Raw genomic sequence first — 25,333 nt, 5'->3', positions numbered from 1 at the left:
CCAGCAGGACTTCGACTTCTGCACGCAGTACATGTGCATCGGACGCTTTGACCGTGGTGAAACAAATGCCTGAGAATTTGGGTGTGTGCCGGTTGAATTGTATTTCGTAACCAAGGCGGACCATGCGTAAAACCCAACGAGACGAGGTGGAAAGGTGAAGCCAAGCCCCCAGGGACCGCACGAGGGGAATTAACGGCACTACCGGTGTACCCGCAGTGGGGCAGCGAAGCGAGACATCTGGGACTCCCGGTGCGAGTGCCGTGACAGCACGAACATCTACAGTATGTGTGTGTGTGTGACACTGACCTGAGCCCGCTAAGGGTGGAGAGCTCGGACTCCGAAAAACACCCACTGACGATAGAGGAGAGGGAGGATGAGCATGTGAATGACCGTACATGTCTCTCTCGATCCTCTGGAGACCTGGAGAAGGAATAGGAATGCACTCTATTTGTGGTTTTGTGGGTGCCGGCTGAGAAGCCGGCGGAACAGAAACAAAATAAAACCAAAGATTCTCCACCCGACCCTCCTCCGGGGGAGGGAGCGGTGCGTTTACCGTCTCCCGAAGAGTGATACCATCCAAATCCAGATCGCCCATCTCAGGGCCGCTTCGATCTCCATTTGCCATGGGAAGCGGGTGGGGCGGGCGGAGCTTGTCTAGGAACTTGTTCTTATCCGCATCCGACATGTCCGCTAGACACAACCCTAAGTGGCGTTCTTGGACCACCAGCGTGGACATGGCACGACCAATCGCCTGCGCTGTCACCTTGTTGCACGGAGAGTCAGATCAGTGGCAACCCGGAGCGGAGAGGACAGGCGACTCGTGACCTCCTTCGTGCAGATCCCTCAAGGCCTTCGCTTGATGAACCTGCAGCAACGCCATAGCATGCAGGGCTGAAGCCGCCTCTCGGCATGCCTGGTGGGCAGCACTGGGCACTAGAGGAGAGGGCTGTGAAGCCCGGGCAGCTCCGAAGAACCAATCATCCAGACGGGACGGTTCGGGCTGAGGGAGGTTAACCCACTCTAACCCTATGGTCTCCCCGCTCGAGATTACACGGCCACCGTCTGTGGATGAGGAGGCTGAGAGCGAGAGGACGAATCCCCGGCCGGTTCAGGACAGTGATGCGAAGGTCATCCTTTCAGAGCCTTACAGCCGCACCATGGCGACGCTCGATGCTCACAGGACACGGGTTGCGTTTTTCCTGGAGGAAAGACAACCGTCTCTGCAAATCCACAATTCTCACAGTGAGAACACTCACCCTCAGCAAACGCTGCCTCCGCGTGCTCGATGCCCAAGCATGAGAGACAACGCTCGTGACCGCCCTTTGGACCCATGTACTTTCCGCACCCAAGATTGCATGGACGAAAAGCCATCCTGTAAAGATATACGAGAGAGTGGCTGCCTTTAACAAGGCACAAAGCTCTTCGTATCACTCTTTTAGGGAAATTCACTCAAATGCTCAGTTGATGCGCACAGGGAAAGGCAACGCACACAAAAAAGATGCAGAGTCAGGGAATACTGCTAGGTGTCCGCTGTGGTACTGCTAGTCCAACCAACTTCAGCAATCGATCCCAACAGAGTAGAGTAGCTTCTCAGTAGCAGATACTGCCGGCTTTCGAAGCGAAAAAGCTAATTTCCATATTTGCACCTGCTGCTTATATACGCAGCTGGCGGGGCGGCGCCAGCATTATGCAAATATCTCAATGCCAAGTTCATTGGCGTTTTAGTAGTTATCGAAGCAGATTGGTCCCTCTAAGCGAGTTCCCAATTCGTCGGTCACGACGTGACGTCGTAGTGACCGACTGAAAGGGAACAAATGTGAAACATTGCTTTTGTTACTAAAATGGCTGGAAAGCAAGAGTTGCAAAATTTGCAAAGAGTATTGTGAATATCTGGATATTTATATGGTGGTGAATGAAAGATAATGAAATAGGAAGTCAAAAATCAGGGATTATGCTCTTGTGTGGTAAAACAGGTAGGCAAATTGCAGGATCAGAGGCACATAAGCTTAGTTAACAGCATGGTTTAAAAAGTTGCTAAACCCTTAAGTGCAGTATGAAAATGTCAGCTTGTGGTGTTTTACAAAGGTGAATTTAACATAACCGTGCAGTTTGTGGTGTGGGTCTTGATCAGGCCCTGTTCATTGTTGAACAGCCACAACATCCATTTTCAAATGTAATACAGCAAGAAATAGACAAGTCCATCTTTTAATTCTCTATACTGCTCATTGTCTGTGGGAGTCACAAGCAGTGAAATACTAGGTGGTCAGTACATCTCAGGGCAAACACACACACACATGCACACTAAAACACTCAAACCAATGGCCACCAAATCTTTGGACTGTGGTCACCACTTCTTATGGCATAGTGGATCTCATTGCCCCCAAAATGTCATTTCCATGACATAGCGTTGAGTTCCCATTAAAGGGGAACATCTTGGTTGCCTCTGGATTTTACCCTAAAATGTTGTTTGATTTAATATTGGATTTATATGTGATACTGTCATATGTCATGTCATATGATAAATGTAAGGCAGCAAAGAATGTATTACAGTGTATGATTTCTGACACAACTACAAACAGTTCACTATATAGGGATATTGGGGAGCTGTTTTGGACACATTGTCATTGATTCTCAACATTACAGGACCAATATAATTGTTTAGGTTGTTTGTCAATTCCCTCAAATATGACACAAGAGCAGATCCTCTAGATATGAATGTATATCTTTGGTCCATCACAGTTGGTCACAATTCACCCTTTGCTAAGCACCGACCTCCTTAGTTACTGTTGTTATGCCTGTCAAGCTTTCACACCTGGCAATTCTATTACAGTATGTATGCACCAGTGTCAGACATACCCAAGGAGTTAATTATTTATTTTTGGCGAACATGTGAAATATCTGAGAGAGCTAGACAAAAGGGACTGCAGTATGCTTTCAAGGGATATATCCATGAAATAATATGCAACCAATTAGAAAATAATTTAATCAAAATTGAAGCTAAAGCCTCTAGGTCCCAGCGCAAGCAGCAGCCGCCTCATACGCTGACCATTCAAATGGGAAACACACAAACTGAGGAACTGCTTTATTCATGCACAGCAGGGTAAGTGAAATTTGTAAAAATAGTCTAATAATTATAAATCAAGCTTATCCATAAGTCTTGTGGAATAAACACAAGACATTAGACTGTCCACTTTGCAATGACAACATCATCCCGCTTATAGAACTAACCTCGGGAGGGCCACGATCGAATTGGGGTAGGGGAGAGCAGGGGCGAAACATTTTTCAGAAAAACTTAATTTTAAAAGCTAATGTTTTAGACATAGATATATTTTTGTTGTGGGCAATAACTCACAAGTGTGGTCTATCAATACCAGGTGGAATTTTGTACACATGTAAAATGACTTCAGCATATTTTCACTTTGAACATAAGTAATGCATTGTTAATTTTGACCCTGACAGCAGGGACGAAAATAACACACAGATCAAAGGTAACACAATAGAACGAGATAGTGTTACACTTGTTTTTATTAAATATAATTAATAAAATATTTTGCATAATTTGCATAAAGTTAAACATTTCTCAACTTTGTCACACGACTGGACACGTGCCATCCATTTGCTAATAGTTACTGTTGCTCGTGTCGCTGGAAGTTGCCAAGCTTCCATTGAAATCAATGAGATAGCGTCGCTCTGCTACTGCTAGTCGCTGCCCTACTCAGGTCAATTAAGAAACGCTAAAATTTCAGTCAGCTTCCGTCTTGCCTTTAATCATCTTATTTTACTTTTAAATATGTGCATTATGCATTATTTTCAACAATGATGTGCTGAGGGGAAATTTTTTTATCCCTGACGACATTTAGTTGTGAATGAGGCCTTCCACACTGCTTGATCCACGTCCGGCATTTCTCTCCTTGGTCTTAGGTTTCATGAAGGGAAAAGGTTGGTTTAACGAAGGGTCAATTAGCATTTGGCATCAATAGTCAAAATTTGAGTTATTTTTGTCATTATTAAAGACTTGTTAATTTATGCTTACTGTATGCATTTGCATTACTTAGCAAAAAAGGCAGCATTAAGTTAAAAAAAACTTTTGTTGCATAAAAGAAACCCTGTCATATTGAAACAATGTGAGTGTGTAAATTAGTTTTGAGTATTCATTTAAGAAAAACCACAATGGAAAAAACACACAGAAGCCCCATACAGTAAGCATAATGAACCCCAGAGATTTTGCACTTAGTAAAAACACTTTTTATAAGCATCAGATCCTTAGTGCTTTCATTTAATGAATGTAAGTTCTGGTAATGCAATGGTAATGGTAGTTATGTGTTATGGTTTCATGTTGGACAAAGGATTTCAATGATTATCAGTTGTTTTAACCTGGCGTATTTCGATGGCATTTTGCAGTTTAAATTAGTTGCATAACATCTAAAACAATGGAAAATTTGACCTATTTTGCAACCTACACTCTGATGGAACCAAGAGACTCTAAATCATACAGACATTTATATTTCACATGTATTTTATTTCTGTATATTATGATATTGTTTGTTAACATTTGGCTCATTGTTGTTATTGTTTTGGAGAGAGCCCTTCATGAACCAATGTATATTTTTCTGTGCAATCTGTGTATAAATGATATATATGGAACAGCAGCATTCTATCCTAAATTTCTGCATGATTTATTACTGGATTCATATGTGATCTCTTCTTACTTTTGTGCCTTACAAGCTTTTGTAGTGTACACCTATGTAATGTGTGAATTTTCTACATTAGCAGTGATGGCGTATGACAGACATGTGGCTATATGCAGACCATTGGACTATCATTCAAAGCTGAACAGAAAGTCATGTGGAATATTACTTAGTTTATGCTGGATTTTGCCATTTCTTATTATGTTCATTGCAGTTGTGTTGTCAAATAGGTATGTTCCATGTAAGTCTCAAATTGAAAAATTGTATTGTGACAACTGGTCAATAGTAAAGCTCTCATGTGAATCAACTGTTGCTAATAACATTTATGGATTTGTTTTTATTTCATTATATTTTGGACTTGTGGTTGTAATTATGGTGTCCTATATAAAACTTATCATTGCATGTAAAGCATCATTAGAGTGCAGGAGGAAATTTTGGCAGACCTGTGTACCTCATTTGATCTCACTGATAAATCTCACTATTGCAATCCTATTTGATACCATCTGTAACAGATATGGTTCAAGTGATGTCCCATTGAGTCTGCGTCACTTTTTGGCTTTAGAGATGATTATGGTGCCACCTCTATTCAATCCTTTAATCTATGGTTTAAAACTTAAAGAGGTCCGCAGGAGAATCTTTAAAATGTGCAATAATTGGATCAGAAAATAGGTTATGTTCAGCTTGTTGTTTTTATTTCTACACTGTAAAACAGTTTTTGCTCCCTTACATTTATAAGTAGAAATGACTTTACAATCAACCTGACTTTACAAGTCATTCCAACGTACTCTTTTTTGAAAGGGTACTGTCCCAGAGACTATGAGAACCTTTTTATTCTGACAATGTAAGTCAAAATAGATTGCTAAAACAATCTGATTCAGTTTAAGGCAGCCAATTAAGGCAGCAAAAATATTATACAGTGTGCTATAAAGAAAAACTTTTAACTGATGCCCTGGCTTTATGTAAACAATAACAATAATCGGTATACTTATGAAAAAATATGTATTAATGTAACCAAATAAAAGACTAATAAGGGTAAAATAAATGCTGCTTTTATCTTTTTGTTGCAAATCTTAAAATTCATATAGATATTTGCATTCAGTTGTTAAGTCAGTTTGCAGAAAAATCAATCAGAGGTCTGCTCTTTGTACGTTTCTATCTTCTGATAATTCATGGTTGTTGTGATTAGTATAGCTGACAGTACTAACATCATTTTGGAAGTTAGTTGTGTGTTCCTGTGTTTTAACAATCCTATGTACTTTACAAAAAGGTTGTATTTGTTAACATCATGCTATACTAACAATGAACACATTTTCTACAGCATTTATACAGGGTTTCCAAAGGCACTTGCGTGCATTTACAATTGAAAGTGGACTGACAAAAATAAGCATGTTTACATGGACAAATGAAGCCACCCAGTGTGTAAGATGTTCTGTGTGTACACCTAGGGGCGTAGCAGGCATTTTTAATGCATGTGTGTGTGGTATGTTGAATCACGATGGTTATGATTTCAATTATTATAACAGTTTTTCACACTGACAGTGTGAGAGACAGTTAAAATATTGAACTGTTTGCAGCTATGCATATTAGTCATAATGTTCCACACATTACAGAGACAGATTGCCTCAGTATGGCATAAAGATTTCAACATTGGTGGTGTAGGAACAGCAGATAACAGGCATTTTAGCCCCCCCCCCAACTGCCTTGGAGGAGTATGCCCTACATTGGGACTGGATTTTGGTGGGTTAACACAAACAAATGCCCAGTTACATCAAATAAGGCTGCTTGGACAACTGACAGACATCTTTAATGGCTGACCTCAGTGCCAAAACTGAGAGGAAGATGACATTTTGATTAGTTCTCCTCATCATCCTTTCAAACCCCCTTCACACTCATCCGAAGCCAGGGTGAACATAAAAAATCCTTAGGAAACATCAGGGCTATGGCTAAGTATATTGGCTAAATATAAGGACAAAATTTTTCCACCAACAAAATGGACATTAAACCATCACCTATTGACTTCATACTCCACAGAAGTAGTGTTCTGAATTATACCTCTGTGTTATAAAACTGTTCAAATAATCACAATTATTAACATATGAAGAAATGCATGCATAATATAGTGACATTTTGCTGTCATGTTTTTATTTTTTACATTCAGGACAATGCCAATGGCATTTTGGAAGTGGCTTATAAGTGGAAAATGCATAGATGAAATTCTAAAGACAAAGTTAAAGCAACACTATGTAGTTTCCATGTAAAAATGACTTACAGCTCCCCCATGTGGTTGAAAAGCGCAACAGTGCCTGGTTTCAGACACTCTTCTGCAGGCAGGGGGAGGGGCAGAGCTGTGTTTCCTACCCTCCACCACCACTTTCAGAGTGTGCTTGTAGCAGCTAGGAGGCTGCTCAGGTTGCAGCAACAGTACAATTTGTCCAGTTAAAAGTTGTTCTATCACTGAAATAATTTTAGAGAAATTATTTAAAGGTAAAAAAACTACATAGTGTTGCTTTAAACTCTGTAATTTATGCTATTCAAATTAGTTCTTCACGGCGAAGAAAGGGGGCCACATTCTGTGGGCTCCTTCTGACATATACAGCCAATCAAGGTTCTGCATCAAAGCGCCAATGAGTATGTTTACAGTACATGCACAGAATAAGCGGATAACTATCAAAAATCTGCTTATTACAGAAAACTGTTTTCATGCGTTTACATGCAATCAATAAGCCGGCTATGCAGACAACTGCGTTTACAAGGGAATTGAAGAATTATCAGTTTTCTCGCAGGCAGTGACGTCACCACCTATAGTACACAATAGTCATTCAAAAAGCCGACGGCATATCTGTCTTAAGCTGTACTGTTGTATGTGTTCTCGTGTCTTCAGAACCTGTAAATGTAACATGAGCTGCTATTTTAACAGTTTCTCTGCCAACTGCTTTAGTCGAGCGGATACTTTTATGCGTTACTTTGCGCTTACTTCCGCGTGTGACGTTTATCTTTCATACGCGGAGACATGCGCACATGGACAAAACCGTGAGAAAGCCGGTTAAGGTGTTTACATGCCACGCGAAATTGGCGTAATGAGCAAAAAAACTACCTGTGCCGATCGGTTTTTGCGTACGCCGTTTATGGGGTTTCCCCGGTTAAAGAAAAACGATTTACGCGTTTACATGACCCCAGGTGTTATCAGTTTATTCAGACATTCTTTGTTCTGAGTCTCCACCTAAAAAGGGAAACATTAACAGAGCACCCAGGTTCTGAATCTCCCCCAGAGATTATCTTTCAGATAAATTAGATGACAAACTACAATTTACATATTTTCTCATTTGTTAAATGATCCATTTACATCATTTTTATATTGCTGAAGTGGAATTTCTGAGCTGGTGCCCCGAGGTAAAGGAGGGAGCGGTCATCTGACACACACACTTGAGGCGAAACTAACCTCTACCGAGTCAACATTTGGATCTCTCAGTGAAGTCACCATGAGCTTACAAGATCCTCATAATGTTGTCACAATGTGTGCATCACAGTGAGCTAAAATTGTAAGGTCACCATATGAGGTCACTGCACACTCACTGTGAGCTAATACTACCCCAGCACGGTGGCTCAGTTCGCAGCACTGTTGCTTCACAGCAAGAAGGTCCCCGGCTAAGGCAGGTGGCCTTTCTGTGTGGAGTTTGCATGTTCTCCCTGTGTCATCGTAGGTTTACTCCGGGTACTCTGGTTTCCTCCCACAGGCCAAAAAACATGCAAGTTAGGGAGATTGGAGATGCCTTATTGTCCCTCCCCCAACCTGTGTATGGATCAACTTGTCTGAATAAAACATGTGTATGGATTAACTTCTCGCCCTGAATATAGCTGTAGATGCTGGAATGGTGTGAAGAAGAAGAAGAAATATTTCTGAGGCAACAGAAGCATCATATAGCCTGCAACTGGTGGCAGCCAATAGAACAAACATGTCATACTGTGGATGGGTGGAAATTATCCTTCATGCTGGCATCTCCTGGAACCAGGGGTAGGGAGTTAATAAATCCTGTGCTTGTTCTGAATGACCAAGAATTGTCCAAATCTATTACTGGATATAACATGATAGAGCACCCTCTTGATGGGACTGGTTTAAACTTGTATAGACTTGTTAGAAATGCTTGCCCTTGCCCTAAGAAGGAGGTACACAACTTTATCAGTTTAGTGTTTGCAGAGGACCCCGAAGAATATGCAGTTAGGACAGTGAATAAAATGGTGAGCATCCCCAAGCACACTTATATAAAGATTCAGTGTCAGGTAAAAGTGTCTTTTTGAAACAACATAGCATCTTGCTGTTTGAACCACATGTTAGCCCACAACATTTGAACACTTTTACTATTTAACACCCTTCTCAATATGAAAAAAGGTGGTTGCCCTTTGATTACTATCAGCGTGCAGAATGGAACAGATCATGACATCACACTTGTTGACAGAACAGAACTAGGGACACTGCAAGCAGTTAAATCGGTCCAACCAGCCATAACATCACAGAGTGCAGCCACAGCCTCTGTCACTCAGGCCCCATAGGAAACCATTAGTGTATATAGCAACATGGATCTATGGGATCCTCCGGTCAACATGAGCATTTTAACTTTGCCCCAAAAACAAGTAAAGCAGATGTTGCATGAGGAATGTGACACTTTCTCAAAGTCAGATGATGTCATCGGCTGTATTTCAGGATTGCAACTGAGTCTTGCCTTGATCACACCCCTGTTTCTGGCATCTGTTGATCTGATTGCCCAAGGATGGGTGCAGGAACCCCATTCTCTTTACTCATCCTCAATTGTCTGCATACGGAAAAAGAATGGAGCCTCAGACTACAGAGAGCTGAGCAGCAAAACCTGACCACCAGCCGATAGCTAGGGTGCAGGATGTACTAATCGGAAATCTAATTCCTGGTCGTTCAGTAAGGCGCGACCAGTAGAAGGCTCTCCTCACCCTGCCTGACTTTGCACAGAGTCTGTGCGATTAAGCTCACTGGAGGGAACGCATATTTGCGCATCCCCACCGGCCAGTTGTGTGCCAGCGCATCCACGCCGAGGCTGCCCTAGGTTTGTGAATAAAATAGGCGACAATGGGTATTGTCCGGCGACGCAAACAGATCTATCTGCGCACAACCGAACTTCTTTCAAATGAGCTGAACCGTCTGGAGTTGCCGTTCGCCGGGGCGCGCAGCTCAGGAAAGCGCTTCTGCCGCTGTGTTGAGTAAATGGTATGAAGGGACCTCAGATGCTTCTGACTCCAAAGGAGGAGATGACGAGCGAGATGCGACAGGTGACTAGAGGGCAAAACCGCCTTGACGGTTGATAAACGCAACAGTCGCAATATTGTCGGTACCGACTAATACATCCTTCTTTCGCATCTCCGTAGCGGAGCGTACGAATCCCAGATATACAGCCCACTGCTCGCGGCAGTTGGGGTGCTATGCACACCCCTGAGACCGCAAGCCCGTCATACGTGGCTGCTCACCCCGTGCTGGGGGAATCGTATGTGCTACAGAATGCCAGGAGACCTGTCTCAGGGGCATATCTTGCCCTCAGAAATGCTGGGTCTGACCACGGGGTGAAATTGAAACGACACGCAGGTGTAATGGTTACACGGTGTATGCCGGTGTGCCACGCTCTCCTCGGGACTCAATTGTAAAGCCAACGCTGAAGCGGTCTCATATGGAGCAGCCCGAGCGGTGTCACAGCCGCGGCTGCTGCCATATGCCCCAGACTCTGCGGTCTCCATCGGAGTCTCAACCAGCTGAGGACGAGAAGGCTGGGAGGTGGAGGACGCATCCCCCGACCTACTCAGCATAGTGATGCAAAGAGTGTTTTAAAAAAAAAAGGGGGACAGGGTTTGACTTATTAAGCCTTTTTTATAAGAAAAGAGGTAATTTCTGTTTGCAATTTATATTTTATTATCATCTATTATTTCTTGTAGAAGCCCTAAATTTCCCTGTAAAAGATATAGAAAAATGGAGTGGTGTTTAGCGATATCCAGCTTTAATGGACACATCACCCTGAATAGCGCACATACACTAACCAAGAGCTGACACGAAATCAACGTCACCAAAGAAGTGTGGTGTTGTTTGTAAGGGAAATTTAAGCTTGTTCTGCTTTCTAATTAACCCAGCATTATGTGAACAATGAATGTAGTTTGTTTTTTTGGGGTAGAGGAGTTGTGCAAGTGTATTTATTTGATGCTGGATTTCGTTAAAATGAGGCAGTCCCAGTAATACAACAAACCGGTTATGAGTCACAGGCAGTAAGTATGACAGCATCAAATGTCTGTTTTTTGTTAGCAATTGGCACCTTAGTTCATATATTGTAAATTACACGAGCGTAGTAAATCATAAGTTATACCAAGATAGTGGGATAATGTTTAGTGCATGTTGTTGTGACTCGCTCCACCCGCAGTACTGGAGCTCAGGTTTTTCCGGAAAGTAGCGGTATACAGCTGATTTGTCTTTTATAAATCTGATAAAACTAAAGACTCTTTGGAGATATGAAGGATGTAGTACTAGGTACTCCAGATTAACACAAGATGAGCAGAAATAGTGTGTGTTAGGTGACCTTTAAAAATAAAGGTACTTTATGATGCCATGGAAAAAAACATTTCTTGCTGAAACTTTCCATGAAGAACCTTTACATCCCAAAATATCCTTCCTGTTTCTGTTACAGTTTTTGTTATGTTCAAAGATCAAAGTTCTTAATGTACTGTACAAAAATATTTTTTTATTCATAAACAATACACAAATGCTACAGTGAAAAACACCAACATTCATTGGATAACCCTTAGGGTATAAAGTCGCACAGAGACTACTATGATGTATAATAAAGTTATTTATAAGGATGTCAATGATCAGTAGAGCCTTCATTACATGCAGGTTACAGCTCTGAGCAAGACTAGTAATGGTTGTTTTGGATTACTACTCATTCTGTGCTATAATTAGTTATATGTTATGTAAGAAAAGGTCAAGTGCTTTAAATTAATTTGAGAAATATATGTTAATTTACATTTCTATTTCCTGCTAATTTAAAAGAATCAAATGTTTGTATAGGGACTATTGTAATTTGTTTAAAAGCCACAGTGATGGATAATTTAACCTTTGATGCAAAATACACCTTGATGAAACCAAAAGACTCTAAATCATACAGGCATTTATATTTCACATGCTTTCTTGTTCTTTATTGTCTGATATTGTTTCTGAATATTTGGCTCACTGTTGTTATTGTTTTGCAGAGAGCCCTTCATGAACCAATGTATATTTTTCTATGCAATCTGTGTTTAAATGGTATGTATGGAGCTACAGGATTTTATCCTAAATTTCTATATGATTTATTATTGGATTCATATGTGATCCCTTCTTACTTGTGTGCCTTACAGACTTTTGTGATTTACAGTTCAGTTAAGTGTGAATATTGTACATTAGCAGTGATGGCTTATGACAGACATGTGGCCATATGCAAACCTTTAGACTATCATTTAAAAATGAAAAAAACCTCTTGTGTCCTTTTACTTGCCTTCTGTTGGTCTGTACCATTCATTACAGCACTTGTTGGCATTTCCTTATCAAGTAGTTTGACATCATGTAAATATAATATTGATAAATTGTATTGTGACAACTGGTCAATGATAAAGCTCTCGTGTGAATCAACTGTTACCAATAACATTTATGGATTTGTTTTCATTTCATTTTATTTTGGTCTTTTTGTCTCCATTATAGTGTCTTATATAAAACTTGTGATTGCATGTAAAGCATCCTTAGAGTGCAGAAGGAAATTTTGGCAAACATGTGTACCTCATATGTTTTCATTGATAAATTTCACTATTGCAATTCTTTTTGATATGATGTACAGCAGGTATGGCTCAAAAGATTTTCCAGAGGATCTGCATAATTTTTTTTCTTTAGAAATAATTATAGTTCCACCTATTTTTAATCCTGTAATATATGGTTTAAAACTTAAAGAGATTCGCAAAAGACTCTTTAAGTCATGTGTGCAGTAATGTCTTTGATCTGTGATATTCTGTTAATAAAAGTAAAAAATAAAACATTCTTCTGGAAACATGCTATTGTGTTTCACTGAATTTAACAATCTTATTTTCCTAAAATTGTTTATCAATTAATATTAAGTAACAAATATCAACTAGTAGAACTTTTTTTTCTGGAATACTACAATATAAAATATTCACTGAAAACACATTTAAGCTTTTTGGTTAAAATCTTGCTTCTTAATTTTGTTTTCTTCCCACATGAATTGCCCAGCTGTGTAAAACATGGTTTCAATGACACATTGTGATTCTTTGATGAATATATTTTTGACATATATAAATGCTGTATCTGTAGTACTTCTTTGTGGTATTATATGTAATATGCAACTTTAGATTTGGCTTCAATGCCACCTTAAGAGTTTTTCACACTTTTTAACCCTGGGTAAATTTAAACCGCATTATCTTTATTTATGTTATGCTTGAACCTAAGTTAATAATTAATCATAGGAATTTATATTTTATCATAATTTATGTAAAAATGTTTTTACCTAAGATGTTTGTGGAAGTAAGATGTTAGCCCAAGATGGCTGTTTTAAGTCACATCAAAGAAGTAAAAACTAATAATATGGGCTTTATTCCAATTATACATTTTACGTCTGAAAACTGCATTATTAGCTTTTTCATTATAAAGTCGAGCAGACTGAGTGCTTCATTAGAAGTGTACTCTACTGGGAGCTTGCTGTGGAAATGTTGGATTGTCTGAAATTAGCATTAGGTACAGAAATCAAATTAAATGAATCATAACACAATAAATTAAATGTTATTTTTAGAGCTATTTGTCTCTTTGTCATGGGTTGTTTGATTAACATTAATGACACAGACTTAAGTAGGTTAATCTGACTGTAATGTATACATAAACAAATGTTTTTATTAGAAAAAGAATACTGTGGATATCATTTTGTTTTTATGTTCCCTTTTCAATAACAGAGAGATTTTATGTTTGCTTGTTTTTTTTTAAATGCGTCTCTCTCGTATGTGCACTATTGAAGGCACTTAAACGCGCACACACAAAGAGACGAAGAGTGAATCCAAACAGCGCAGCAGTCGCTCCACATAAAAACGTTACGTTGTGTTTCATTGCTTTATTCGCCAAATGTATGTTACAGTATGAGACACATTAGCGCAACTTTCTTTAAAGTTTACATATCAAGACATGCTTAATCTTTGCAGACGCGTGCAAACAGCTCGACCGTGAGTGAAACTTGCTTGAGCACGAATGGGAGGGGTGTGTGACGACTGATCACCGTGAGTGAAACCCAAGCGCTAGCGCACTGATGGGAGGGGCGCGGTTGACATTTATTTTCAGTTGACATTTTCGACTGGATTTTTTATTTCGGCCCGAAACCGATAATGCCATTTTCGGCCAAAATTTTCGGCGACCAAAATTTCGGTGCACCCCTAACAAAAATAATGGAAAGAACCGAGGCCTCTGTTTGCATGGTAAAAACCAAAATAGAGATATTTGTTTCATCCACGGGGCTACCCTTGAAGTTAATGAACTAAAACATCTTTGCCTCGGAGCTTGTTGCTGAAACGGCTGAGCGCAAGATATACAGCCCACAACTCGAGGCAATTTATATGCCAGTGCAGCTGGGGTGACGTCCAGACCCCCGAATTTGGAAGCCCGTCGTATATGGCTCCCCACCCCGTGAATTAAAAGAACAGACCCTCTGCTTTCAAACAAAAAAAATCGTTTCATCCTACCTTCAGTAGTTCTTTTGTTATCAGCTTTTGAATATGAGTAGGTTTCTGCAAAAACACCACATTTTGAGCAAAAAGCAGAGATAATTCCATTTTTGTGACGGACTTTTAATAGAGATCACATTCAGAGAGATCTTTAAAACAGACACGGAAATGCAGCAGCTTGCCAGAGGCCACTACTTCCGGGTTTAAAAAGTTGCGGAAGGGCGCCACCTGGTGGTATTGCGGAAAGACGGAAATACTCGTCATTGGCAGGGAAGCGTTTTCTCTTGATTGAGGAGATATCTCGTCAATGGCGGCGAAAGAGTTAATGATGATTTTATTTACCCTTTTGTTGTATCTTAGCATTTCTGTATGTTTCATTAGAGGATGTGATCCTTATAAAGCAGTCATTGTCAATATAAAGACATCTTCGTGCTTTTACAGGAATTAAAAAGATCTTGTTTGGAAGTAAGTGAGTGAGGAGGTTGAACGATCTAAGTTTATCCAATTCGAGTTATATAAGCCTCTTCCATGATGCAAATTTACGTGTGAATGTCTTAAATGACTAGATTTTCATATGCGAATGAAGCGAGAAAACTCAAAATGTTCAAGCGTCCAACAACGCGCAAATAGTGAATTTTTCCGCCTTTTCCACGTCTGGTGTGAACGTACAGTTAAGCTGCATTCAGACTAGCAGTAGCAGAGCGACGCAATCTCATTCATTTCAATGGAAGCTCAGCAATATCGGGTGACACGAGCGACAATGACCATTGGTGACCGGATGGCGGGCGTGTCCAGTCGTGCGACAAAGTTGAGAAAGGTTTAAATATATGCAAATGATTAACGACTTTCTGGAGCGACTACCAATGAGAGCAAAATAGTGGAGTTCATGTCATCCGTCTCTTGTCAGTTCCTTGAGTGGACGTTACTCGTTTGTTTATGACAATCAGTTTATGATTACCTCGTTGAAAGAGGCGAGCAACAAACAGCGATAAAATCGCTTATAATGTCTACTTTCAAAATAAATCAAAACAAATGTAAACGTTGCTCACGGGATCCATGTGGAGAGATTTATTTATTACTGAACAGCAAGATTTGCAAAGAGTAGAATAAATAGATGGATATTTATATGGTGGTGAATAAAAGATACTGAGGATAAAAGGAAGTCAGAAATCAGGCCCTTGTTGCAGTAGCTAAACCCAGTTTAAGTGCAGTGTGAATAGGTCAGCTTGTGGTGTTTTACCAAAGTGAATTTTACAGAACCAATGAGGTTTGTGGCAGGGGTCATGATCAAGCCCTGTTAATTTTTGCAAAGCCACAGCATCCATTTTCAAATCATCTTCTTTAATACAGCAAGAAATAGACAAAAGTCCATCTATTAATTCACTAACACACACAAACACATGCAGACTCACATCTATGGGCAACCGAATCTTTGGACAGGGAAACTTGAGTACCCATAGGAAACCCTTCGGCAACACAGTCTTGCACAGAAAGCCACTGATCAATGTACAAGAATATTGTATTATAATGTAGCACATCTCAAAGACCAAAATAGTTCATAGTATAACCTCTAGAGACTAGAAGAAAACCATTTATAAGCAGGTCAGTTATGAATGCTGCCTCCATTTCACCACTGACAACCGATTACAGCCCTGGGAAAGAAATGGTAATGGTTACTTTGTTGGATTTTCAAGTTGGACAAAAGCTAGCGTGATATTAAACTATTAAGCTCATTGGTGAAATTAAACAATCAAATTACCATACACTTTATTTTTTAACTTGTGGGCTTACAAAAAGAAAATGGATAACATGACTTATTTTTCTACTTATACTTTAATGGAACCAAAAGGCTCCAAATCATACAGACATGTGTACTTCACATGCTTTTTATTGCTTTATATTATGATATTGTTTGTGAACATTTGGGTGAGTGCTGTTATCATTTTGGAGAAAGCTCTCCATCAACCAATGTATATTTTCCTGTGCAATCTGTGTATAAATGATATATATGGAGCAACAGGATTCTATCCTAAATTTCTACACGATTTATTACGGGATTCATATGTGATCCCTTCTTACATGTGTGCTTTACAAGTTTTTGTGATTTACGGTTCTGTCGCGTGTGATTGTTGTACACTAACAGTGATGGCTTATGACAGAAACGTGGCCATGTGCAGACCTTTAGACTATCATTCAAAGCTAAACAGATTTACATGTCGAATTTTACTCAGCTTATGTTGGATCCCACCATTAGTTTCTGCGACCATTGCTATTGTATTGTCAAATCGATTGGAATTGTGTTCCAACCACATTAATAAATTGTATTGTGACAACTGGTCTATGGTAAAGCTCTCATGTAAATTAGCAATCGCCAGTAACATTTATGGCATTGTTGTTATTTTTTTGTTCTTTTGCTTGTCTGTTTTTATTATTGTGTCTTATATTGTACTTATCATTGCATGTAAAGAATCTTTAGAGAACAGGAGGAAATTTTGGCAGACTTGTGTGCCTCACTTGTTCACAATGATCAATTTTGCTTTTGCTGCTTTCTTTGACATTATGTACAGCAGATATGGCACAGGCAATATCTCAGAGAATCTGCGTGACTTTTTGGCCTTGGAGATGTTCATCGTGCCACCTCTTTTAAATCCTGTAATATACGGATTTAAGCTCAAAGAGGTCCGTAAAAGGTTATTGAAATCATGTGTTAACATCAAATATTTTTAATGTTCTCTTGTATAAAATACTGTGTACATAGATGAGAAGACAGATGCCACACTGAAAAAAAGATTCATTGAATTTAATAAATTTTTTTAAGGTAAGTGGTTGCAATCAACCTATCCAAGCTACATTTAAACAAAAGTTTTATATTTTATATTACGTTACTAATCTTTTTTGTTTAAATGTAGCCCAACCAAATTGATTGCAACCACCCACCCCAAAAAAATTCACCAAACTCAATGAATCTTTTTTTTCAGTGCATGATTCAGATATAAGTAGTGTTGAATTAGTAAATAGGTAAAACAAAAATGTGCTTTATGACATTACTATTATGTTTAGCTCATGTTAAGGTTTACAGAGTTACAGCCTGGTGCATATGCCTATGAACACCAGTCACTCAAGACCAACTCTGTCACCAAAGAAAAGATTTTGAAATAATAAGACCTTTGTATACTGTAAATGGTTATGAATTAGTGCTTACTGTATGAAAGATCTACTGTAATCTAAGCATCCTTATACTCATTATACTTCTTATCCATACATGTTAACTAATGCATTTACTAATGTTGCAACAATTCAAAAAGAAAAATATAAAACATGCTTTCATGTTTATTTCAGTGCAATTTTATCAATAAACAAAATATAAATTGAATAATGAATTATGTTCACTTCTTACAGTAATGTCACTATTTATTTTGTGATTACCTAACACTATAAAGTGTTTAATGTTAAAATAATAATGTCCACATAAAGTGATCTGACTGTTATTCCTGTAGAGATTTGTGTGACTGGTCACCTGGACAAATGATGTCTTGTCTCAGGGGTGCAATTACCAAACTCATGTTGTTTAATGACCTCTGGGCCATAAGAAGATATTGCACCATCTCTTTATTTTCCTATCAAGCTATTTTAATGTTGGTCCCTTGAAAATAGTGGCTAATGCAGTGAGACAAACAAAAAGTTTTGTAGAAGTGAAGTTTATGAAGAACATGCATATTAATATTGCAATATAGTCTGGTATCTTATTATATAAAATATATTTGAGTTTAGATGTCTACAGTACATATTTAAGTTTAATATTGATGTTATACCAAATCTTGTAAAAACAACTTCAAAATGTTCTACCAACAAAGATGTTTTAGTAGAGTAAAAGTATTATTTTGTGTCTACTGAATACAATAAGTCCTCAACAAAGACCCCCTTAACAAAGATTATTTTGTAGACTGAACTTAGCCGTGTATAGCCGTGGTGGCCTTTGACTTCTTTTTCGAGGGCGCGCGATGTGAAGTTCGTCACAACATGTATGTAGCCCGTCATGTGTGTGGTTCGTCATTTCAAAATATGTGTTCTGCGTGTCAAGTAAACCTGTGCATCACATGTGTCTGCCTACTGCAGACGCGTCTAAAGTCTTTATGATAAAAGAGCAGAGGTGGAAAGTAACGAATTACATTTACTCACGTTACTGTAATTGAGTAGTTTTTTTTGTGTATTTTTACTTTTTTGAGTAGTTTTTAAAATCTGTACTTTTACTTTTACTTAAGTATGTTTTATTTAAAGTATTGTACTTCACTACATTTTAAATCATATCCGTTACTGAGTAAAAAAATATTTTAAAAAGCAAGGTGATAAAGACGCGAAACGGATGTAAATGGGCGGGGCTCGGGGGAACGCGCAAAAAGAACCATGGAGACGGATGAGACAGGCGCGCGCTAATGCAGACCCGCCTCAGTTCAAATCTTATGAAAGAAACCCCTGGTCATATTTAAGCGACCACTTTCCACTGACGCGAAGCGAGTGTTTCATTTCTATGAAAGGTAGGATTCATGCTCTTAAGTACGAAATTGCACGACGCGTTTTTAATACCATGCGCATTATTTTCCGAGGTCTAGCAGCTTCGCGTCAAGTCAAACACAACTTCAAAACGTCCTCGAGAATGCGCAGGTCATAAGACATTGCAGAGAGAGAGAGAGAGAGAGAGAGAGAGAGAGAGAGAGAGAGAGAGAAGAATAAAGGTCATCAGGTCCCCAGGTCAGGGAAGTGAGAAGATAATAAACGTGTCAAATGTATATAGACATGGCACTCATCTCATTATATGCTCATTTAAACTATATATGAAGAGTTTGGTTCCAAAACGCAATAAATCCATTTTGACAAATTTCGGTAAAAACGTGTTTTCTATACCAAGAAAGTGACAAGATGAAAACCAGTATTTTCTGTTACAAACTTTCACACAACTCAATTTTGACAAAAATATTAGATAGAACCTCATAATTCCAAGCTGGTTGTTTTGGCCCGATCTATGCATCATACAGTTTTTTTGGTGGCTTGCATGTGAAAGTGTCTAACATTTCCAAGGAACAGTCGCATGATAGTTTCCCTCAGAAACAATTCTGTTTTTCATGAATAAAAGCCTGAAAATGTTACATGAAAATCAATAAATGAATGAAATATTATGTTACTGGTAACATTAAAAAGATAAATAAAAAAACTATTTTGCAATTTTGAACTAAAGCTGTATCTTGGAAACTGGAGTCAATTAACACTCTTCACTTAATTTTCCTTAACTATCCCAATTCTGGGTGAATTTGGCTACTCTGCTAACTCTGGTGGGTTATTTGGGTTGTAATTTATCCTATGCTGGTTTGTTTCAACCCAAAATGGGTTATTTGAACCCATTGCTTGTCCCTTTTTGACTCAACGCTGGGTTGAAAATAGCCCAGCATGTTTTAGTGTGTACTTTTATTTCTGAGGCTTTTTCCTTGTAGTCACCAGTGTAATTTTGACTCATAATATGAGTACTCATAAAAATTATACTCATAAAATGTGTTTCCTGAATGCATTACTGAATCAAAAAGTCCAGCATGCATGACTGGTAACATTACAGTATTTTAAATAAAAATGTTTCCTGCTAAATGTTATATTAATAGTCCATCAGTTTAATCTATTCAGGGTGTTTTCTGTTATTAGGCTCCTGTGACCCTTCAAAAATGAGCAGGCTTGAAAAATGGATAGATGCTGGTTTCATTTCAAATATCTGACCTAATATCACCACTAATAGTGTGCCATCTTGTTTTCTATAAGAAATATATATATATTCAATGCTGAATATTACATTGAAACGGACATTACGACAAACAAGTATATTTAATTACCCCTGAGGTTTTTGTGCTAGAACCTTATGGAGAATTTTCTATCTGAGAAAAACTATTTATAGGCATCTTTCTTGTCATTAGAGTCTCTGTTTCGTGACTGCTGACATGCACAATGACTCTGGCAAAGAATTGGTAATAATCAATATTAGCACATTTGTTTTAAAGGAACATACAGTATGTTATATTTTGTGTTATATTTTAAGGCTTGGTTAAAGTTGAGATACAAGAGTTATAGTTTTATAGAGTCATTTTAAAAATTTGTAAAGAATTAAATCTTATTTCACTTTGCATAGGGACAATTTACTTGTTGTTGAACAAACATGGACAATTCAACCTATTTTGTAATATATACTCTGATGCAACCTGAAGGATCGTATTCACACAGACATATATATTTCACATGTTTTTCATTCTTTTATATCCTGATATTGTTTCTCAACATTTGGCTCTGTGTTGTTATTTTCTTGGAGAGAGCCCTTCATGAACCAATGTACATTTTTCTGTGCAATCTGTGTTTAAATGGGATATTTGGAGCTACAGGATTCTATCCTAAATTCCTGCACGATTTAATATTGGATTCATATGTGATCCCTTCTTACATGTGTGCCTTACAATCTTTTGTGATCTACAGTTCGGTTAAGTGTGAATATTGTACATTAGCAGTGATGGCATATGACAGACATGTGGCCATTTGTAGACCCTTAGACTATCACACAAAACTGAACAGATTTACTTGTCTCCTGTTACTTGTCTTTTGTTGGTTTGTACCATTTATTACCACACTCATTGCTCTGCTGTTATCAAATACACTGGCGTTATGTAGGTATCACATTGATAAATTGTATTGTGACAATTGGTCAATGGTAAAGCTCTCATGTGAATCAACTGTCGCCAATAACATTTATGGACTTTTAGGCATTTCATTTTATTTTTGCATTTTTGCTATCATCATGGTCTCTTATATAAAACTTGCAATTGCGTGTAAAGCATCACTGGAGTGCAGAAGGAAGTTTTGGCAGACCTGCGTGCCTCACATATTTTCACTGGTAAATTTTAGTGTTGCAATGCTTTTTGACACCTTGTACAACAGATATGGCTCGAGCAATATCCCAGACAGTCTACGAAACTTTTTGGCTTTAGAGATCATTATAGTGCCACCTATTTTTAATCCTTTAATTTATGGCTTAAAACTCAAAGAGGTTCGTAAAAGAGTGTGGAAACAACGCTTAAATATTTGCTGAGAAACACAATAAGGAATTATATTCTGATTTGTAATGTGTCTGCTGGAGGTTTTATTGTATGTCTGAAAAATACAACATTCTGAGGACTTTCAGCATTATTGTAAAGTGAACCATACTGTAAATCAATGTATGCTGTAAACTCATATAAAGTGTTCATTTTTGTTCCACTGAAATATTGTATGAACAATTTAATCAGAATTGCATAGCATCAGACTTTTCTTAGCATGTGTAAGTAGCCTAAAGCGTGTGCCATAGATAAAAAAAAATCATATTTTAATAAAACAGAAAGTATTGTCGCCATTCTTTCCACTATCAAATTAATTAAAGCATTTAGAAATAAAATATCAATAACCTCATAAATATAAAGAGTCTGTGAAAGGTCACATTTAACGGTGTCCCAAGGATATAGTTATCACAATCATATTGGTTTTGACCTCAGACTCTTTATTCATCTTTCAGGCTCTTTGGAAACATAGCTATGGATAAACAAAAATGTTTGACCATGAATATTGTTAAGAAAATATTATATGCCAACTTAGGTATAGATGGTTTCACCAGCAACAACTTAAATAAACGGCTTTTGTGAACTAAATGCAATTTTCAGTGGACTTCCACAAAAAATTGACAAGTAAATAATCTTTGTTCATTTATAATATCTAACATGTATCAACTATTACACTGAGCTAATGTTACTGTGTAAAATAATGTATATAATGTTAGTTACAGGTCCTTGAATTCAAATTTATGGCTGCCAAACCTGTGACCCATGCGGTCTCCCCTCATATTTAGCAAATCTAAAAAAAAAATTCTACAAGGTAATTGTTTCAGAGATCAGTTTAGCCACTAGCCTGATAAAAAACATACAGATCTGAAGTTCACTACAGTTCAGGCACGTAACTGCGACAATGCGAGTGCGTCCGATAAAACCGTCTATTTGTTTGTATGTAATTTTTATTAATTGCTTTAGTCATTTTTAATGGTTTTGATAAGAACCTTGAGGCAGAAAATTTCTTATAGGCCCTATGGCATTGTGTCAAAAGATATACTAAATGTGACCCTGGCCATGAGTACAGCAAAACACTACACATGCATCAACTGTATATTATATGTTCTTCCTTAATCTGTTTTGCAGTGTGTTTTGTTCTTACTGTTTACATTTTTGTCTGTCTTTGTTCCAATACAACTAGGACCTTAACACCTGACAAGAATGTATGATCTTTTGATTATACGATGTTGAACATGGCCATTTGGCTTTTTTAATTTAAAGAAACACCCTGTTTTGTGTGTGTTTCTTTAAATTCAAAAAAAGCTTCTGTTCTCCTCCCCGAATGCAAAGTATGGACTACATTAAAACGTCTCTGGCAGAGCGGTTATGGCTGGGGCATAATCAATGCGACATTACATTGATAGAGGTGCCCCAACAGCCTGTTTTGTGTGACTGTTGCGGTTTAAAGGACATTACACAAAGAAGAATAAATGGATTCGTATAATAACTGGATGTTTCTGCATATACTGGCCAGTGGCGGAGCCAGAGGGCTAGTTGGGGTGGCAATTGCTACCCCAGACGAAGTCCTTGCCACCCCTGTTGCCACCCCCCTGAAAACCTTACACTGTTTGATTTTTACGAACATTTCTCAAATCTCCCAGCGGACGTGAATGCAAGCGTGCTGTTGCTGCTACACTTTTCATTAAGCTTTTTCGACCTCATGCGGCGCCGCAAGAACCGACAGCCGGATGACGTCAAAGTTCCGCGAGAGCGATTTAAAAGCAAACTCCTCCGTATGATTTTGCGAATCCCTCTCGCGGTACTTTGACGTAATCCGGCGCCGCATGAAGTCAAACAAGCCTATTGGTTAAGCTGACACGCAGCTCCTTCGTGCTCCAAAACATAACGTGACATAGCACACACACACAGGATGGATGAAGAGCGTTTTGCTGGTATGTACGGCTTTTATTGGTATAAAATTAAACAAAGTACTGTTTTAACGGCAAATAAGAAGACGTTGCACTGTAGTGCTTAGCATTAATACTTCAATGAGCAGTACTAGTCTTGTGAAACTGACTGATACTGTCACGCCTGCGTGAAGATGCTTAAAACAATAAAAAACATGTCATTAGCAAATGTTCATCAACAATCACAGACATTAGGTAGGCTTATTCATATTGGCACGTGAAATGCAGCATATTGAACTTAATAAAACCACCGTGGATATAGTACAGGGATGTAAACAGCGCGCTTTTCTGTGCATCGCGCTCTTTTCACGTCAGTTTGGGTGACTTGGGTCTGAGAGGGTTGGATTGTAATTTTTACAAAGTCATCTGAAGCCATTCCATAGCTTAATGTGAGGGACAGAAGTCTATTTACATAATTACATTAAAGTTTACAAAAACTTGTTCCCTCCTCCCTAAACATAACATGTCTAGATGTCTTTAAGCAATTTTCCTTGTGTTGTCAAATAGGCTATAATATACTCAGATTTTGTCATAATTTATTACTTTAGTATTTGTATTATTAGTAACGGTGTACTTATGGTAAATAATAACAAGCAAATTGTTCCAAATTTTGGTTTCTTCATGAGGTGTGTAACCAAGTTTTCCTTTAGGGACAGCAGAATGAAGAGAATAAGCAACATTACCAACTTCTTTCTAAAGAAGCAAAAGTCAGGTGCAGATCAGGGCCAAACAGATCCCAGTCCCAGTTGTTCTATTTTTGCTGTTTAATTAATATATAATTGTGTACATTTTGGAAAATAAACAACTTTAATTTAATCTATATACATTTTGTGGAAAATAATTTATTTTTAGTGTAATTGAACACTTTGTATATTGACCCCCCCAAAATAATACCTTGACACCCTTGTTTTAAAAGTCTAGCAACTAGGATTTTCCCCCATCTAGTTGTAAAATTGTATTTTGCATTCAAACGAATAGTGCTCTCTAGCGCGTCGCTTTTCCAAATGCATGTTGCAACTACGGTAGCCGTTATGTACTCACTGATCTCCTTGTCCGTTTCAGCTAGTTCACGTGTTCTGAACAAAACCGTGTTGTGGTAGGCTAGTGCTTTTTGTCCCTCTCTGCTATTATACTTTTTCAATATGGCAGAACGACATGGAAGCCTTACACGTTCAATGGAAATAAAGAGAAGAAATTCCAAGCTTACAAAGAAAAGTCAGATCATTAGAGGTCATTTGACACCAATGAGGATATGTTTATGAATAAAGAATTGATTTTGACTAATAAAGTACTTAAAAAATACACCTTATCCCTTTAAAGAAGTTGCTTTATATTAGATACATGAATTGACATGAAACACTTTCTTTTTCTCTGTCTACTTAACAATACATTTTAAAAAACTCTCTGGTTTGCTTTTCACAATTTTAAAGTAGCTGATTTTTGTAACATTATAGGCCCTATGTAATAATGAAACATGAAATAAATAACATATATGTATAAAAGAAATACACAGACATTACATAGAAAAATACCATGGGTTTATTTTCTAGGGGGAATTGGGTTTGAACAAGTATCTATTTATAAGGAGTGGTCTTCAGTCATTTCATGACTGGGAATAAGACCACAACTCTTGCAATAACCATGAAACAGGTTTACTAGTTTCAGTGCTCTTATATTTTTAAAGTGTGCTTTTTTCTGCAAGGAAGCTAACCATGTTTGTGATTTAAGATAAATGTTTATTTGTTGATGTTTTACATGTTGCTAATTTTAAATGATTAAGGTGTGCATTTTGCATAGAAACTCTTTAAAAATCCAAAGGAAGACATTTAAA

At 38.1% G+C, this 25,333-nt stretch overlaps 4 protein-coding genes across 4 annotated transcripts; all 4 read left to right on the top strand.

Annotated features, from left to right (window-relative positions):
• The first annotated feature begins 4,362 nt into the window (after nucleotides 1–4,362).
• Nucleotides 4,363–5,357, top strand: LOC129423080 (olfactory receptor 52D1-like). The gene has a single exon (XM_055179213.2). It carries the CDS (start codon nucleotides 4,431–4,433, stop codon nucleotides 5,355–5,357), a length of 927 nt encoding a protein of 308 aa, XP_055035188.2. The 5' UTR covers nucleotides 4,363–4,430.
• Nucleotides 5,358–11,789: 6,432 nt separating this feature from the next.
• Nucleotides 11,790–12,704, top strand: LOC129423306 (olfactory receptor-like protein OLF2). The gene has a single exon (XM_073871701.1). The coding sequence runs from the start codon at nucleotides 11,790–11,792 to the stop codon at nucleotides 12,702–12,704; it is 915 nt and encodes a 304-aa protein (XP_073727802.1).
• A 3,531-nt stretch (nucleotides 12,705–16,235) lies between these two features.
• Nucleotides 16,236–17,162, top strand: LOC129423305 (olfactory receptor 5K1-like). Its single transcript, XM_055179552.2, has one exon. It carries the CDS (start codon nucleotides 16,236–16,238, stop codon nucleotides 17,160–17,162), a length of 927 nt encoding a protein of 308 aa, XP_055035527.1.
• Nucleotides 17,163–20,628: 3,466 nt separating this feature from the next.
• Nucleotides 20,629–21,549, top strand: LOC129423304 (olfactory receptor 4A15-like). Its single transcript, XM_055179551.2, has one exon. It carries the CDS (start codon nucleotides 20,629–20,631, stop codon nucleotides 21,547–21,549), a length of 921 nt encoding a protein of 306 aa, XP_055035526.2.
• Nucleotides 21,550–25,333: the final 3,784 nt, after the last annotated feature.

Source organism: Misgurnus anguillicaudatus, chromosome 9 (assembly GCF_027580225.2).
Source record: "Misgurnus anguillicaudatus chromosome 9, ASM2758022v2, whole genome shotgun sequence".
Lineage (NCBI taxonomy): Eukaryota > Metazoa > Chordata > Actinopteri > Cypriniformes > Cobitidae > Misgurnus > Misgurnus anguillicaudatus.
This window is presented reverse-complemented; position numbering and strand designations above follow the sequence as displayed.

Excerpts from the sequence above, each read along its gene's own strand:
- LOC129423080 (XM_055179213.2), top strand. The coding sequence starts at position 4,431 with ATGGAAAATTTGACCTATTTTGCAACCTACACTCTGATGGAACCAAGA.
- LOC129423306 (XM_073871701.1), top strand. The coding sequence starts at position 11,790 with ATGGATAATTTAACCTTTGATGCAAAATACACCTTGATGAAACCAAAA.
- LOC129423305 (XM_055179552.2), top strand. The coding sequence starts at position 16,236 with ATGGATAACATGACTTATTTTTCTACTTATACTTTAATGGAACCAAAA.
- LOC129423304 (XM_055179551.2), top strand. The coding sequence starts at position 20,629 with ATGGACAATTCAACCTATTTTGTAATATATACTCTGATGCAACCTGAA.